At 43.4% G+C, this 16,424-nt stretch overlaps 1 protein-coding gene and 1 long non-coding RNA gene across 12 annotated transcripts in view; one reads left to right on the top strand and one right to left on the bottom strand.

Moving 5' to 3' along the window:
- LOC118369092 (ryanodine receptor 3-like) overlaps positions 1 to 16,424 on the top strand; it is a 168,235-nt gene that overhangs the window by 112,520 nt on the left and 39,291 nt on the right. For all 11 annotated transcript variants that reach the window (XM_052496885.1, XM_052496883.1, XM_052496880.1 and 8 more), the window contains 6 exons: positions 3,772 to 4,045; positions 4,243 to 4,357; positions 12,610 to 12,742; positions 14,185 to 14,288; positions 14,480 to 14,615; positions 15,120 to 15,306. In XM_052496885.1, the coding sequence (XP_052352845.1) occupies positions 3,772 to 4,045; positions 4,243 to 4,357; positions 12,610 to 12,742; positions 14,185 to 14,288; positions 14,480 to 14,615; positions 15,120 to 15,306 (949 nt within the window). The remainder of the gene's footprint in view (positions 1 to 3,771; positions 4,046 to 4,242; positions 4,358 to 12,609; positions 12,743 to 14,184; positions 14,289 to 14,479; positions 14,616 to 15,119; positions 15,307 to 16,424) is intronic.
- Positions 12,589 to 16,146, bottom strand: LOC127915945 (uncharacterized). The gene is made up of 2 exons (XR_008093067.1): positions 15,834 to 16,146; positions 12,589 to 12,776 (listed from the first exon to the last, which is right to left on the bottom strand). It is a non-coding gene; the product is annotated as an uncharacterized LOC127915945 (long non-coding RNA).

Genomic DNA, 16,424 nt, shown 5'->3' with positions numbered 1-16,424 from the left:
TGTGTTATACACAGACAGTGTTCTACTTGTAGCTGTGTGTTCTACACAGACAGTGTTCTACTTGTTTCTGTGTGTTCTACGAGAAAGTGTTCTACTTGTTGCTGTGTGTTCTACACAGACAGTGTTCTACTTGTTTCTGTGTGTTCTACGAGAAAGTGTTCTACTTGTTGCTGTGTGTTCTACACAGACAGTGTTCTACTTGTTTCTGTGTGTTCTACGAGAAAGTGTTCTACTTGTTGCTGTGTGTTCTACACAGACAGTGTTCTACTTGTTTCTGTGTGTTCTACGAGAAAGTGTTCTACTTGTTGCTGTGTGTTCTACACAGACAGTGTTCTACTTGTTTCTGTGTGTTCTACGAGAAAGTGTTCTACTTGTTGCTGTGTGTTCTACACAGACAGTGTTCTACTTGTTTCTGTGTGTTCTACGAGAAAGTGTTCTACTTGTTGCTGTGTGTTCTACACAGACAGTATTCTACTTGTTGCTGTGTGTTATACACAGACAGTGTTCTACATGTTGCTGTGTGTTATACACAGACAGTGTTCTACTTGTTTCTGTGTGTTATACACAGACAGTGTTCTACTTGTTGCTGTGTGTTATACACAGACAGTGTTCTACATGTTGCTGTGTGTTATACACAGACAGTGTTCTTGTTTCTGTGTGTTCTACGAGAAAGTGTTCTACTTGTTGCTGTGTGTTCTACACAGACAGTGTTCTACTTGTTGCTGTGTGTTCTACACAGACAGTGTTCTACTTGTTGCTGTGTGTTCTACACAGACAGTGTTCTACCTGTAGCTGACTGATGCCCTGCGAAGGCACTCAAAGTCGGCAGAGAGAGAGCTGCTTCTAATTCAGGCTGTTATTTGCATCACTGAGCCAGGCTTCTGAATTTAGTCTTTGAATGGTTTCAATTGTGTCTCTTGCATGGTGACAATGGATAGAAGTGAGATCAGCTAGTCAAGTGCAATGTCTTTAACAGCAGTGTGAGGGGGATTTGTGAGCAGTGCAGGGCTGCTACTGAAGGGCCAGAAGAGCCCTGCTGTGTCTCTGGGGCAGACCTCTATAGATGGAGAAGGTCATTCTCTGTGCACGAGGACACACAGGCCAGAAGGCACTGCAGAGCTAAGATCAGCTACGACTGATACTGCAAGCAAGTCTCCGCTGGATAAAGAACATTTAAAAAGGCTCCCACTTAGAGTATTAGTAGCATCTAATATACTACCGTCTACTCTAGACACTAGACTCAAACTGTTACAGGCCTAGATCTATTCTACCCTGCCTTTCTAAGGTCTTCGAAATCCAAGTTAACAAACAGATCACCGACCATTTCTAATCCCACCGTACCTTCTCCGCTATGCAATCTGGTTTCCGAGCTGGTCATGGGTGCGCCTCAGCCACGCTCAAGGTTCATTGACCTGGCCAACGCTTTCGACTCTGTCAATAACCACATTCTTATTGGCAGACTCAACAGCCCTGGTTTCTCAAATGTCTGCCTCACCTGGTTCACCAACTACTTCTCAGACAGAGTTCAGTGTGTCAAATCGGAGGGCCTTTTGTCCGGACCTCTGGCAGTCTCTATGGGGGTACCACAGGGTTAAATTCTCGGGCCGACTCTTTTCTCTGTATACATCAATGATGTTGCTCTTGCTCCCGGGTGGCGCAGTGGTTAAGGGCGCTGTACTGCAGCGCCAGCTGTGCCATCAGTGTCCCTGGGTTCGCGCCCAGGCTCTGTCGTAACCGGCCGCGACCGGGAGGTCCGTGGGGCGACGCACAATTGGCCTAGCGTCGTCCGGGTTAGGGAGGGCTTGGTCGGTAGGGATGTCCTTGTCTCATTGCGCACCAGCGACTCCTGTGGTGGGCCGGGTGCAGTGCGCGCTAACCAAGGTTGCCAGGTGCACAGTGTACCCTCCGACACATTGGTGCGGCTGGCTTCCGGGTTGGATGCGCGCTGTGTTAAGAAGCAGTACGGCTGGTTGGGTTGTGTATCGGAGTACGCATGATTTTCAACCTTCGTCTCTCCCGAGCCCGTACGGGAGTTGTAGTGATGAGACAAGATAGTAGCTACTACAACAATTGGATACCACGAAATTGGGGAGAAAAAAGGGGTAAAATTCAGCAACAAAAAAGAAAGAAAAAAAAGTAATCTGGTTGATTCACTGCTCAATATGGATGCATAGGAACGCAGAGCTTTCTAAATAAGAGTCCCCTCCTGTTTGGATTTCTCTCAGGCTTTCGCCTGCAACATCAGTTCTGTTATACTCACAGACACTATTTTTACAGTTTTGGAAACTTTAGAGTGTTTTCTATCCTAAGTTGTCAATTATATGCATATTCTAGCATCTTGTCCTGACAAAATATCCTGTTTACTACGGGAACGTTATTTTTCCAAAATTGAAAATACTGACCCTAGTCACAAAAGGTTAACTAACCTCAATGCCATGCTCTATGCTCTTAAATGCAAGTAAAACTAAATGCATGCTCTTCAACCGATCGCTTCCTGCACCTGCCCGCCCGTCCAGCATCACTACTCTGGACGGTTCTGACTTAGAATATGTGGACAATTACAAATACCTAGGTGTCTGGTTAGACTGTAAACTCTCCTTCCAGACTTACATTAAGCATCTCCAATCCTAAATTAAATCTGGAATCGGCTTCCTATTTCGATACAAAGCATCCTTCGTAAAACTGACTATCCTTGACTTCGGGCAATATCATTTACAAAATAGCCTCCAACACTCTACTCAACAAATTGGATGCAGTATATCACAGTGCCATCCATTTTTGTCACCAAAGCCCCAAATACTACCCAGTACTGCGACCTGTATGCTCTCGTTGGCTGGCCCTCGCTTCATATTCGTCGCCAAACCCACTTGCTCCAGGTCATCTATAAGTCTTTGCTAGGTAAAGCCGCGCCTTATTTCAGCTCACTGGTCACCATAGCAGCACACACTCGTAGCACGCGCTCCAGCAGGTATATTTCACTGGTCACCCCCAAAGCCTATTACTCCTTTGGCCGCCTTTCCTTCCAGTTCTCTGCTGCCAATGACTAGAACGAATTGCAAAAATCACTGAAGCTGGAGACTCCTATCTCCCTCACTAACTTTAAGCATCAGCTGTCAGAGCAGCTCACAGATCACTGCACCAGTACACAGCCCATCCAACTACCTTATCCCCATATTTTTTTGTTGCTCTTTTGCACCCCAGTATCTCTACTTGCACATTCATCTTCTACACATCTATCACTCCTGTGTTTAATTGCTAAATTGTAATTACTTCTCCACTACGGCCTATTTATTTAGATTCTTTCTATTTTGTTATTGATTGTATGTTTGTTTATTCCATGTGTAACTCTGTGTTGTTTGTCACACTGCTTTGCTTTTTCTTGGCCACTTGGTCGCAGTTGTAAATTAGAACTTGTCTCAACTGGCCTACCTGGTTAAATAAAGGTGAAATAAAAAAAGAAAAAGAAAAAATACTGGTGTTGTCTTTACCACTATTGTATCCCGTTTTGCCACGTCTGGTCTCTTGGCCATCCCACCCCTAAGGTGGACTCAGCTCCCGCTCAGCCCAGCCAAAGCTCTTCTCTGTCCTGGAACCCTAATGGTGGAACGAGCTTCCCCCTGACGCTAGAACAGCAGAGTCCCTGCCCATCTTCTGAAACCCTACGTCTTCAAAGAGTATTTCAAATAAGACATCTCAGTCTTATCCAGCATTTAACCTATATCCTAACAGTGTAAAGTCTATGAGTTAATGCGGTTCTGCATATTCCCCCAGCCAACCTTAAAGAGCTGATTAGCCAGACCATGGTGAGCTGGGCTCAGGAGTGCCACGTCCAGGACCCCGAGCTGGTCAGAGTGATGTTCAGCCTGCTGAGGAGACAGTACGACAGCATTGGAGAGCTGCTCCGGGCCATGAGGAAGAGCTACACTATCAGTGCTGCCTCTATACAGGACACCATCAACCTACTGGCCTCTCTGGGTCAGATCAGATCACTGCTGTCCGTACGCATGGGCAAGGAGGAGGAGAAACTCATGATCGACGGTCTGGGGTAGGCAGGGGCACGTCACAACAAAGTCTGCATGAACATAGTCTGATAATTAGATGTTTTTAGTGGATGAAATATTGTTTACAAGCCTTTGGTAACTTCTAAGATCGATACAATAACAGTGTTGCATGTTCAGGCATCACTCTGTTCTAAGCATTCTCTCATGTTCAGAGTTGCTTGTGTTTTGTATTTCCATTCAGTGACATCATGAACAACAAGATATTCTACCAGCACCCCAACCTGATGCGTGTGCTGGGCATGCATGAGACTGTGATGGAGGTGATGGTCAACGTGCTGGGAGGAGGCAAGTCCCAGGTACAGTAGTGAGGATAGAAGAGACTCTGGTGTATCACAGCATCCATGCCATACTGCAGAGGTGTTGATGAGAGATTAAATTAGCACTGTGCGACTACAGGGTAGGTGTCAGATGCAGCATAGCAACTCCCATTTAAAGGGAATTACTTTAAAACATACTTTTTTGTATTTAAACTGCCCTCTAGACCACGTGTCAAACTCATTGCACATAGGGCTGAGTGTCTGCTTGTTTTCGCCCTTCCCTTGAACTTGATTGATTAAATAAGGTATCTAATTAGTGAGGAACTCCCCTAACCTGGTTATCTAGGTCTTAATTGAAAGGAAAAACAAAAATCAGTTCATAATATTGGCTGGAATGGAGTGAATGGAATGGTATCAGATGGAAACCATATGTTTGATACCATTACATTTATTCTGTACCAGCCATTACTATGAGCCTGTCCTCCCCAATTAAGGTGCCACCGCCCTCCTGACACCCCTGCTCTATAGTCTAAGCCGGGGGGGGGGGGGCTATTAGCCCATAGAAACATGTTGAAAAACGGATTCATACATGGAAAGACAAATGGTCCCCAACAAAATGTGTTTGTTTGTTTTGAAGTGTTTGTCCTATATCTGAGAGATATAAGAATGCTCAGAAAAAGAAAAGAAAATCCTGGAATTACCCGCATACTTTTAATGTGGAAATGCCCTATTCACTTCCATTCATTTTTTGGGGTTACATTCATCCCGGTACCATGACACTTGTGGGGGTTGTAGAGAGAAACGGAGAACACCGTTTGTGAGAAACTCATCTTTCCACTGGGGGGGGTCATATTAGAGTGTAGCCCAAACTGTGAGAAAGAATTTCAGGAAGACTCGATGACATGAGGCCTGTCTAATGGTAAATCCGCCAGTGGCCATAAGTTATCGATCTAACCATCTGGTAGTGCCTGTCTTGACTGCATCAAATCGTTGTAAAGAAGCTAGCTAACATTATAAGACTAATTGAGGCTATGCTCCCCAAACTTGTCTACAATAACTCCATTCATATTAAACAATAGCCTACCTTTTGGTTTTTAATTTTTTTATTTTTTATTTTACCTTTTTTAACCAGGCAAGTCAGTTAAGAACACATTCTTATTTTCAATGACGGCCTGGGAACAGTGGGTTGTTCAGGGGTGCCTGTTCAGGGGCAGAACGACAGATTTGTACCTTGTCAGCTCGGGGGTTTGAACTCGCAACCTTCCGGTTACTAGTCCAACGCTCTAACCACTAGGCTACGCAGCCGGTTGATCATTGTAGCCTACTCCTTCTCATTTAGCCAACTTAATTCCATAATTTGAACTCCATTTTCCATTGACTAGAAATCTCCCACTTCACTTGCTACACATGGAGCCTCTGACTGTAGCGCCACTTTGATTGACTGACAATAACAACAAGATACATGTGTGAAATGTGTAGGCTTCATAAAAACATTTTTTTATAAAAATGGTGAATGTCATGGTTTATCCTCGTGGGCTATGTAGCAATGTCACTTAGATAGTTGTATTTAATTTTAGACAGACTTTTCAAAAATACATTATTTGTATTATTATTTGTATTAATACTCTCCCAAGTAATCTAATATTAACATCCATTCGGATTTTTGAATACTCCAATAACCGTGCTCATCCATAGTTGAGAGAAACTCTTCCCGCAGTCAGAGCAGTGGTAAGGCTTCTCTCCTGTGTGTATTCTCTGAACTTTTAGCTCGGCTGATGTTGTGAAGCACTTTTCACAGTCAGAGCAGTAGTAAGGCTTCTCTCCAGTATGTATCCATTGGTTTGTTTTTACAATGCCCAATTGGGAGAAACTCTTCTTAGTCAGAGCAGTACTAAGGCTTTTATCCTTTATGTATACATTGGTGTCTTTTTAAGTAGCTCAACACGGAGATACTATTCCCACAGTCAGAGCAGAAGTAAGGCTTCTCTCCTGTGTGTGCGCTCTGATGAATTTTAAGGTCATTTGATGTTATAAAGCATTTTTCATAGTCAGAGCAGGAGTATGGCTTCTCTCCTGTGTGTTTACTTTGGTGTATTTTTAAGTGGCCCAGTTGAGAGAAACTCTCCACAGTCAGAGCAGTATTAAGGCTTCTCTATTTTATGTATAGGTTACTGTGTTTTTAAGTTATCCTTAACTCTCCAGTAGGAAATGCTGCCCAACCTATTCTTATAGTGGATATAACATTGAAGATCTGACATTGTTTCAAAGGAACAAATTCAACATATTGTATTCAATGTTTGTCTATGTTGAAAATATGTTAAAATTATAACATAATCCTCTAGTTGAAATTCCACCTTGAAAACAATAGTTTACGTTGATGCCTTTTTCCAATCCAATGTATTTTTCACACAGATTCCACGTCACAATACGTTGAAACAACATTGATTCAACCAGTTTGTGCCCGGTGGGTAACTTCTAGAAAAATAGAACATGCCCTTACCATGATAAACAGATTTCCCATTTTGCTCCTCTTCTTCATCTTTAATGTTGACATTCAGCTCCAGTGTTTAACTGCAGTCTTCCAGCATCATTGAGGCCATCTCTGGATCTTGTGGTGCAAACTGGGCTCCACTGTCACAATCAGAACCCAGTGACTCTAGGTTTGGAATCAGTGTGGAAGGAGAGAGGCAGGCTAGGTTTGTCCTCACTGTACTCAGTGTTAATCTGAGAACTCTGGCTAGGATCCCATTCCTGAATAGAAGTCTGAGTTCAACCTCCTCGTCCTCCCCTGTGCACACCACACCCTTCCCATGCTACTGTATGTATGAATCCATTTTGAATGATGGCTGCCTAATATGCCGTGGTGCTTACAAACACAGTGTGAAAGATGGTGGCAGATGTGGGCCAGCTGAATTCACAGCTCTTTCACTCTGAGCATTCATATCAATGACTCACCCTCAAATGGTTCATCAATACCAGAGTTCTACAAGACTATTTACATAATAAATCAGGCATTTCAACAGCCCTGACCCTCAGTAAAGTTCTGGACATAAATTGAGCTCTAACAATGGGGCGTGGAAAGTGTGTGTTGAAATGGATACTGTAGTGGTGTGAGAAAGGTAACGCAAGCTTCCTCTGGTACCATTGCCCAATAGTAAGTATTGGCACTATTGTTTGGTCACCTCACCAGACCTCCAATATGGTTGTGTGTTCCCTGTTGCCCCAATCTATCCATTATCCTTATTGAACCATAGCAAAATAACAGGGGGCAATCAAACCATATACCTTGGTTCAATCATTCATGATATAACCCTGAAGAAGGCACTGTGTTCCCAAGAAAGCTAAGGTAACTGAGCTAAACGACTACCGCCCCGTAGCACTCACTTCCGTCATCATGAAGTGCTTTGAGAGACTAGTCAAGGACCATATCACCTCCACCCTACCTGACACCCTAGACCCACTCCAATTTGCTTACCGCCCAAATAGGTCCACAGACGACGCAATCTCAACCACACTGCACACTGCCCTAACCCACCTGGACAAGAGGAATACCTATGTGAGAATGCTGTTCATCGACTACAGCTCGGCATTCAACACCATAGTACCCTCCAAGCTCGTCATCAAGCTCGAGACCCTGGGTCTCGACCCCGCCCTGTGCAACTGGGTACTGGACTTCCTGACGGGCCGCCCCCAGGTGGTGAGGGTAGGCAACAACATCTCCTCCCCGCTGATCCTCAACACGGGGGCCCCACAAGGGTGCGTTCTGAGCCCTCTCCTGTACTCCCTGTTCACCCACGACTGCGTGGCCACGCACGCCTCCAACTCAATCATCAAGTTTGCGGACGACACAACAGTGGTAGGCTTAATTACCAACAACGACGAGATGGCCTACAGAGAGGAGGTGAGGGCCCTCGGAGTGTGGTGTCAGGAAAATAACCTCACACTCAACGTCAACAAAACTAAGGAGATGATTGTGGACTTCAGGAAACAGCAGAGGGAACACCCCCCTATCCACATCGATGGAACAGTAGTGGAGAGGGTAGCAAGTTTTAAGTTCCTCGGCATACACATCACAGACAAACTGAATTGGTCCACTCACACTGACAGCGTCGTGAAGAAGACGCAGCAGCGCCTCTTCAACCTCTTCAACCTTGTCACCAAAAGCACTCACAAACTTCTACAGATGCAGAATCGAGAGCATCCTGGCGGGCTGTATCACCGCCAGGTACGGCAACTGCTCTGCCCTCAACCGTAAGGCTCTACAGAGGGTAGTGAGGTCTGCACAACGCATCACCGGGGGCAAACTACCTGCCCTCCAGGACACCTACACCACCCGATGTTACAGGAAGGCCATAAAGATCATCAAGGACATCAACCACCTGAGCCACTACTGCCTGTTCACCCCGCTATCATCCAGAAGGCGAGGTCAGTACAGGTGCATCAAAGCTGGGACCGAGAGACTGAAAAACAGCTTCTATCTCAAGGCCATCAGACTGTTAAACAGCCACCACTAACATTGAGTGGCTGCTGCCAACACACTGTCATTGACACTGACCCAACTCCAGCCACTTTAATAATGGGAATTGATGGGAAATGATGTAAATATATCACTAGCCACTTTAAACAATGCTACTTTATATAATGTTACTTACCCTACATTATTAATCTCATATGCATACGTATATACTGTACTCTATATCATCGACTGCATCCTTATGTAATACATGTATCACGAGCCACTTTAACTATGCAACTTTGTTTACTTTGTCTACATACTCATCTCATATGTATATACTGTACTCGATACCATCTACTGTATGCTGCCCTGTACCATCACTCATTCATATATCCTTATGTACATATTCTTTATCCCCTTACACTGTGTATAAGACAGTAGTTTTGGAATTGTTAGTTAGATTACTTGTTGGTTATCACTGCATTGTCGGAACTAGAAGCACAAGCATTTCGCTACACTCGCATTAACATCTGCTAACCATGTGTATGTGACAAATAAAATTTGATTTGATTTGTGTGACAAAACATTAATATAATAATAATATATGCCATTTAGCTGACGCTTTTATCCAAAGCGACTTACAGTCATGTGTGCATACATTCTACGTATGGGTGGTCCCGGGAATCGAACCCACTAACCTGGCGTTACAAGCGCCATGCTCTACCAACTGAGCCACAGAAGGACATTGGTGGTTTAATTAATAAATTACTGAGAACTTGTATATAGAGTGTGTGCCGCTCTTTATTTTTTACAAGAATATATTGCACTCTAACAACGGGGCATGTAAAGGGTCTATTGAAATGAATACTGTAGTGGTGTGAGAAAGGTAACACAAGCTCCCTGTTTCCATTCTGCAATTGCAAGGTGTCATTCTTGAATGTCGTTGTAACAATGTCCTTGGACTTTGGCACCACATCAATAAACAAGCTTGAGAAAATATTGGTGGTAGGATTTAATACATAAAAGTCAGGTTTTCCAGAGCTTCAATGTGTGTGTGCTGCAGAGCAATGTAAGGGTGACTGTACTGCATGTAGCAGGGAGGCTGAGTGTGTGTTGGGAAGGCAGAGGAGTGCAGAAATAAACACATCCCAGCAGGCATTCATTAGTGAAGGGGATTTATAGTAACAAGCCCTGAGGAAACCAAGTACTCAGTAGACTCAACACACTTTGCTTGTGTGAGAGCGTAGATTTACATCTACTTATAGTACAGTGTCTTCAGAAAGTATTCGGACCCCTTGAATTGTTCCACATTTTGTTACGTTACAGCCTTATTCTAAAAAAAATATATATACACTACCGTTCACTTAGAAATGTCCTTGTTTTTTAAATAAAAGCACATTTCTTTGTCCATTTAAAATAACAGTGTAGAAATACAGTGTAGACATTGTTAATGTTGTAAATTACTATTGTAGCTGGAAACGGCAGATTCTTTATAGAATATCTACATAGGTGTACAGAGGCCCATTATCAGCCACCATCACTCTTGTTCCAATGGCATGTTGTGTTAGCTCATCCAAGTTGATCATTTTAAAAGGATAATTGATCATTAGGAAACCCTTTTGCAATTATGTTAGCACAGCTCAAAACTGTTGTCCTGATTAAAGAAGCAATAAAACTGGCCTTTAGACTAGTTGAGTATCTGGAGCATCAGCATTTGTGGGTTTGTGGTTTCTTCTGAATCTCGTCAGTCTATTCTTGTTCTAAGAAATGAAGGCTATTCCTTGCGAGAAATTGCCAAGAAACTGAAGATCTCGTACAACGCTGTGTAGTACTCCCTTCACAGAACAGCGCAAACTGGCTTTAACCAGAATAGAAAGAGCGGGAGGCCCCGGTGCACAACTGAGCAAGAGGACAAGTGCATTACAGTGTCTAGTTTGAGAAACAGATGCCTCACAAGTCCTCAACTAGCAGCTTCATTAAATAGTACCCACAAAACAACAGTCTCAACGTGAACAATGAAGAAGCGACTCTGGGATTCTGGCCTTCTAAGTAGAGATACAAAGAAAAAGCCAAATCTGAAACTGGCCAATAAAAAGAAAACATTAAGATGGGCAAAAGAACACAGACACTGGACAGAGGAACTCTGCCAAGAAGGCCAGCATCCCGGAGTTGCCTCTTCACTGTAGACGTTGAGACTGGTGTTTTGCAAGTACTATTTAATGAAGCTGCCAGCTGTGCCACTCAGGAGGCCAAGCCTTATTCTAAAATGTATTATATTTTTAAATATCCTCATAAATATACACACAATACCCTATAATGACAAAACGAAAACAGGTTTTTAGACCTTTTAGTACATTTATTAAAAATAAAAAACAAAGACTTTATTTACTTAAGTATTCAGACCTTTTGCTATGAGACTCAAAATTGAGCTCAGGTGCATCCTGTTTCCATTGATCATCCTTGAGATGTTGCTACAACTTGATTGGAGTCCACCTGTGGTAAATTCAATTGATTGGACATTATTTGGAAAGGTACACACCCCTGTCTATACAAGGTCCCACAGTTGACAGTGCATGTCAAAGCAAAAAACAAGCCATGTGGCTGAAAGAATTGTCCAAAGACCTCTGAGACAGGACTGTCGAGGCACAGATCTGGGGAAGGGTACCAAAAATTGTCTGCAGCATTGAAGGTTCCCAAGAACACAGTGGCCTCCATTTATTCTTAAATAGAAGAAGTTTGGAACCACCAAGACTCTTCCTAGAGCTGGCCGTCCGGCCAAACTGAGCAATTGGGGGAGAAGGGCCTTGGTCAGGGAGGTGACCAAGAACCTGATTGTCACTCTGACAGAGCTCCAGAGTTCCTCTGTGGAGATGGGAGAACCTTCCAGAAGGACAATCATCTCTGCAGCACTCCACCAATCAGGCCTTTATGGTAGAGTGGCCAGACGGAAGTCACTCCTCAGTAAAAGGCACAGCCCACTTGGAGTTTGCCAAAAGGCAACTATAGACTCTCAGACAAGATTCTCTGGTCTGATGAAACTAAGACTGAACTCTTTGGTGTAAATGCCAATCGTCATGTCTGTAGGATACTTGGCAACATCCCTACGGTGAAGCATGGTGGTGGCAGAATCAAGCTGTGGGGATGTTTTTTTGCGGCAGGGACTGGGATACTAGTCAAGATCGAGGGAAAGATTAATGTTGCAAAGTACAGAGATCCTTGATGAAAACCTGCTCCAGAGCACTCAGGACCTCAAACTGGAGCGAACGTACGCCTACCAACAGGACAACGACCCTAAGCACACAGCAAAGTCAATCCAGGAGTGGCTTCGGGACTCTGAATGTCCTTGAGTGGTCCAGCTAGAGCCCGGACATGAACCCAATCGAACATCTCTGGAGAGACCTGAAAATTGCTGTGCAGCGAAGCTCCCCATCCAACTTGACAGAGCTTGAGAGGATCTGCAGAGAAGAATGGGAGAAACTCCCCAAGTACAGGTGTGGCAAGCTTGAAGGGTCATACCCAAGAAGACTCCAGGCTGTAATCATTGCCAAAGGTGCTTCAACAAAGTACTGAGTAAAGGGACTGAATACCGATGTAAAAAAAAATCCTAAAAACCTGTTTTTGCTTTGTCATTATGGGTATTGTGTGTCGATTCATGAGGGAAAAAAATATGACTTAATCAATTTTAGAAAAAGTCTGTAACGTAACAAAATGTGGAAAAACTCAAGGGGTCTGAATACTTTCCGAATGCACTGTATGTCAGCTAAGTGTCTGTTTTGTACTGAGAATTGTACAGGTTGAACCTCCATTAAGTCTATTCTCTTTCTTCTTCTCTCAGGAGATAGCGTTCCCCAAGATGGTGGCCAGCTGCTGTCGCTTCCTGTGTTACTTCTGCAGGATCAGTCGTCAGAACCAGAAGGCCATGTTTGACCACCTCAGCTACCTCTTGGAAAACAGCAGCGTGGGCCTGGGTAGGTACACCTGGGTCATATTTGTTAGGGCACACTGTATTAAAACAAAAACAAGTGTTTATTATTGGGCAAGTTCAAGGCACTCCTTCCCTGTTTCTCAGTTCTTTTTATGACCTTGTTTAGCACTTTACACCTCTGGCTTTATTTTAATTTTACTAGGCAAGTCAGTTAAGAACAAATTCTTATTTTCAATGACGGCCTAGGAACAGTGGGTTAACTGCCTGTTCGGGGAAGAACGACAGATTTGTACCTTGTCAGCTCGGGGATTTGAACTTGCAACCTTTCAGTTACTAGTCCAACGCTCTAACCACTAGGCTACCCTGCCGCCCCATTTATTTATGTGGCATATCTGACAGGAAAATGACATGATTTTACCAGGGTCTCTTTGATATTGGGACAACTGGCTCATACTGTAGTTACACTGGGTGTGACAACATCTCTGACGCTGTTCTCATTATTATGGACAATAATCTCATTGGGGCCTCAGGTTAGGTCCTTGAGCTGCCAGTCTGCGTACATTAGACACACATCTGAGAACAAGTGTGTGTGTGTGTGTGTGTGTGTGTGTGTGTGTGTGTGTGTGTGTGTGTGTGTGTGTGTGTGTGTGTGTGTGTGTGTGTGTTGTGTGTGTGTGTGTGTGTGTGTGTGTGTGTGTGTGTGTGTGTGTGTGTGTGTGTGTGTGTTCGGCCAGTCGGTCATGTTGAGAATTCATCAGTTGAGAGGGTAATTGTACATTCTATCAGGAGAGATGCCACAGTCACCCTGAACACCCTGCTGTGGCAGAGAGAGATTGCTTCTCTTCTGGAATACCTCGCACACTGAATGGTCCACAGGCAAAGGATAATCTAACCACAGTCTTGCACCTGTATTAGACAAAGTCTTTGAGTTTAGTGTGAACCAATATTTTACACATTTTTGAATTTCTCTGTTTATGAAAACACAGAAATTGAAGTGTCCTTTACATCAGTGATTTCTCCTCAAGCAGTGTTCATAGGCTTGGATAAACTCAGTGAAACAATATAAGCTATGTGTAATTGTTGCAAGTAGGAGCTGGAAAGTTTGGTTTAGATCAGTTGACAGATGAATAATCTGCCAGTCCAATCAGAGCCTGGTCCTGGTTCATGAGTGTAAATGCTGCCCCCTGCTGTTGGCTTTGTTACTCCCACTATCTCCCATCTTAATGATTTATGATTTATGGTCCCACACATAACGAAAAATACATTACAGACAAAATTACTTTGCAATTTGCATACATTTAAAACACTAACATAGACATTACAGACTATATATAGAAAATAAAATAAAGACACAAATTTACACAATTGCTGACTACCTCAGACTTAGTGGAATGGAGATTAGTTCTCTATATACCATAATTGTTGTAAATGCCTGTAAGAAAGAAGCTACTTTAATGGGATCCTATATATGTTTTCTTCCTACAGCGTCTCCGGCCATGAGGGGCTCTACTCCTCTAGACGTGGCTGCCTCCTCTGTGATGGACAATAACGGCCTGGCCTTGGCCCTGGAGGAACCTGACCTGGATAAGGTAGAAGATGCTGTCTCTAGTGGATTTGTGTATGTTGATGTGTGTGCATTAGAATTAGTGTTTTGTGTCTATGAGTTTAAGATTATCCTCAGTCCATGTGTCTGTTATTAAGCTTGTCTTGGTTGTGTCTTGATTGTGTCCTGATTTGTGACCTTGGTGTGCCCTGATTGTGTCCTGGTTGTGTATTGCAGGTGGTGACGTACCTAGCAGGCTGTGGGCTCCAGAGCTGTCCCATGCTGTTGGACAAAGGTTACCCTGACATCGGTTGGAACCCCATAGAGGGCGAGCGCTACCTCTCCTTCCTGCGCTTTGCTGTCTTTGTTAATGGTAGCTAGGACACTGTACTGTAATGACTATCAACAGCTACTGTACTGAACCTTGGTCTCTGTGTGCCATCCACACCAGGTGTAGGCAGGGTTAGAGAGGGCCTGTCTGTATGCTGCAGAGCAGGCTAGACTGCCTGAGAAGGTTAGTATCTGGGAGCTACAACCTCAGTGCCAGTAGAGCTCAGTGGAGGAACAGCTCCTGGCTGAAAGAGCAAGGCAGCCATTAATTTCCTTCCTGACAGTGATGGACCAAAAAAAAGTAGCGATACATTGGCAAGCACTCACAAGATGAGGTTTATATCTGATGCTGTTCACCTCTGAGGCGTTTGGGTGCCCGTTGGAGTATTATGTCTCTGTCAGAGTTGTTGATATATATGTGTGTGTGTTTTTCCACCTCCAATGCATTTTTATGTGCATCTTGTGTCGATGTCAATGTGCTAATGCAGTTTACCACTGATATATTTGTGTTGTTAACCTGGTGTGTGTGTCTGTTTGTGTGTTCCAGGTGAGAGTGTGGAGGAGAACTCCAGTGTGGTGGTGAAGCTACTGATCAGGCGTCCAGAGTGTTTTGGTCCGGCCCTGAGAGGAGAGGGGGGTAACGGGCTGCTAGCAGCCATGAAGGAGGCCATCAAGATCTCTGAGAACCCTGCTCTGGACCTGCCCTCCTCTGCCCAGGGGGTCAGCTCTGACGTGTAAGATACATACTGTACCTGCCATAGCTATAGAGCAAGAGCTAACAGCATAACCAGCTGGCACATAATATTCTATTTCAAGTCATGATCTCAGAACGTTCAGCGAACATTAAAACAAACATTCTTCTATGGGCATTTCAGTACTTCAGCATAACTTTTTCTGCAGGTTTCCTCATGGTTCTATTTAAACTCGTGTTCTCAGAACATTAAGAAAGCGTTCCATAAAAACCACAAGAAAACATTAGTAACGTTCAAAGAACGTTCTAAGAATGTTATTTTTTAAACATATACAGTACCAGTTAAAATTTTGGACACACCTATTCATTCAAGGGTTTTTCTTTATTTTTACTATTTTCTACATTGTAGAATAATAGTGAAAACATCAAAACTATGAAATAACACATAAGGAATCATGTAACAACCAAAAATGTGTTAAACAAATCTACATCTATTTTATATTTGAGATTCTTCAAAGTAGCCACCCTTTGCCTTGATGACATTCTTGGCATTCTCTCAACCAGCCTCACCTGGAATGCATTTCCAACAGTCTTGAAGGAGTTCCCACATAGGCTGAGCACTTGTTGGCTGCTTTTCCTTGAATCTTGTCGTGGAAATATTGAATCAAATATTTCAGATACCGGAACTTGTAAATTCAATTAGACTTTATTACAAAAGTAACAGAAGCCGAGCAATTCCATGAAAGTGCTTTTATACCTTTCCACTCTTGCATAACATACACAGTAACTCCTTTCTATGTAAATGATTAACACCCCTTGGCCCTGCGCCACCATTATCTTTCTGTCTCAATTCTGGCTTGTTTACCCCGACATCTGACTTATCTAGCTCAAGTTTAGATTATATTGGTGGCGACACCACAATTCTAATACAAAACAATTATACATGTATTGCATATATATGTTCCGAATATATGTTTTTCTAATAGTATTTGATTAATACAAACATATCTTCCCAGTATGTAACATGTCTCCCCAATACATATACATGGCTTGTGGTTCTAGTGTTGATTAAATAAAGTACATAGTCACTGACCTTCACAAGTTCAGGCCTATGTTGCCAATGAATGATTAACCCATGTACGTATCCAGTAGCCTACGTTA

This window comes from Oncorhynchus keta, chromosome 35 (assembly GCF_023373465.1).
Source record: "Oncorhynchus keta strain PuntledgeMale-10-30-2019 chromosome 35, Oket_V2, whole genome shotgun sequence".
NCBI classification, from domain to species: Eukaryota; Metazoa; Chordata; class Actinopteri; order Salmoniformes; family Salmonidae; genus Oncorhynchus; species Oncorhynchus keta.
This window is presented reverse-complemented; position numbering and strand designations above follow the sequence as displayed.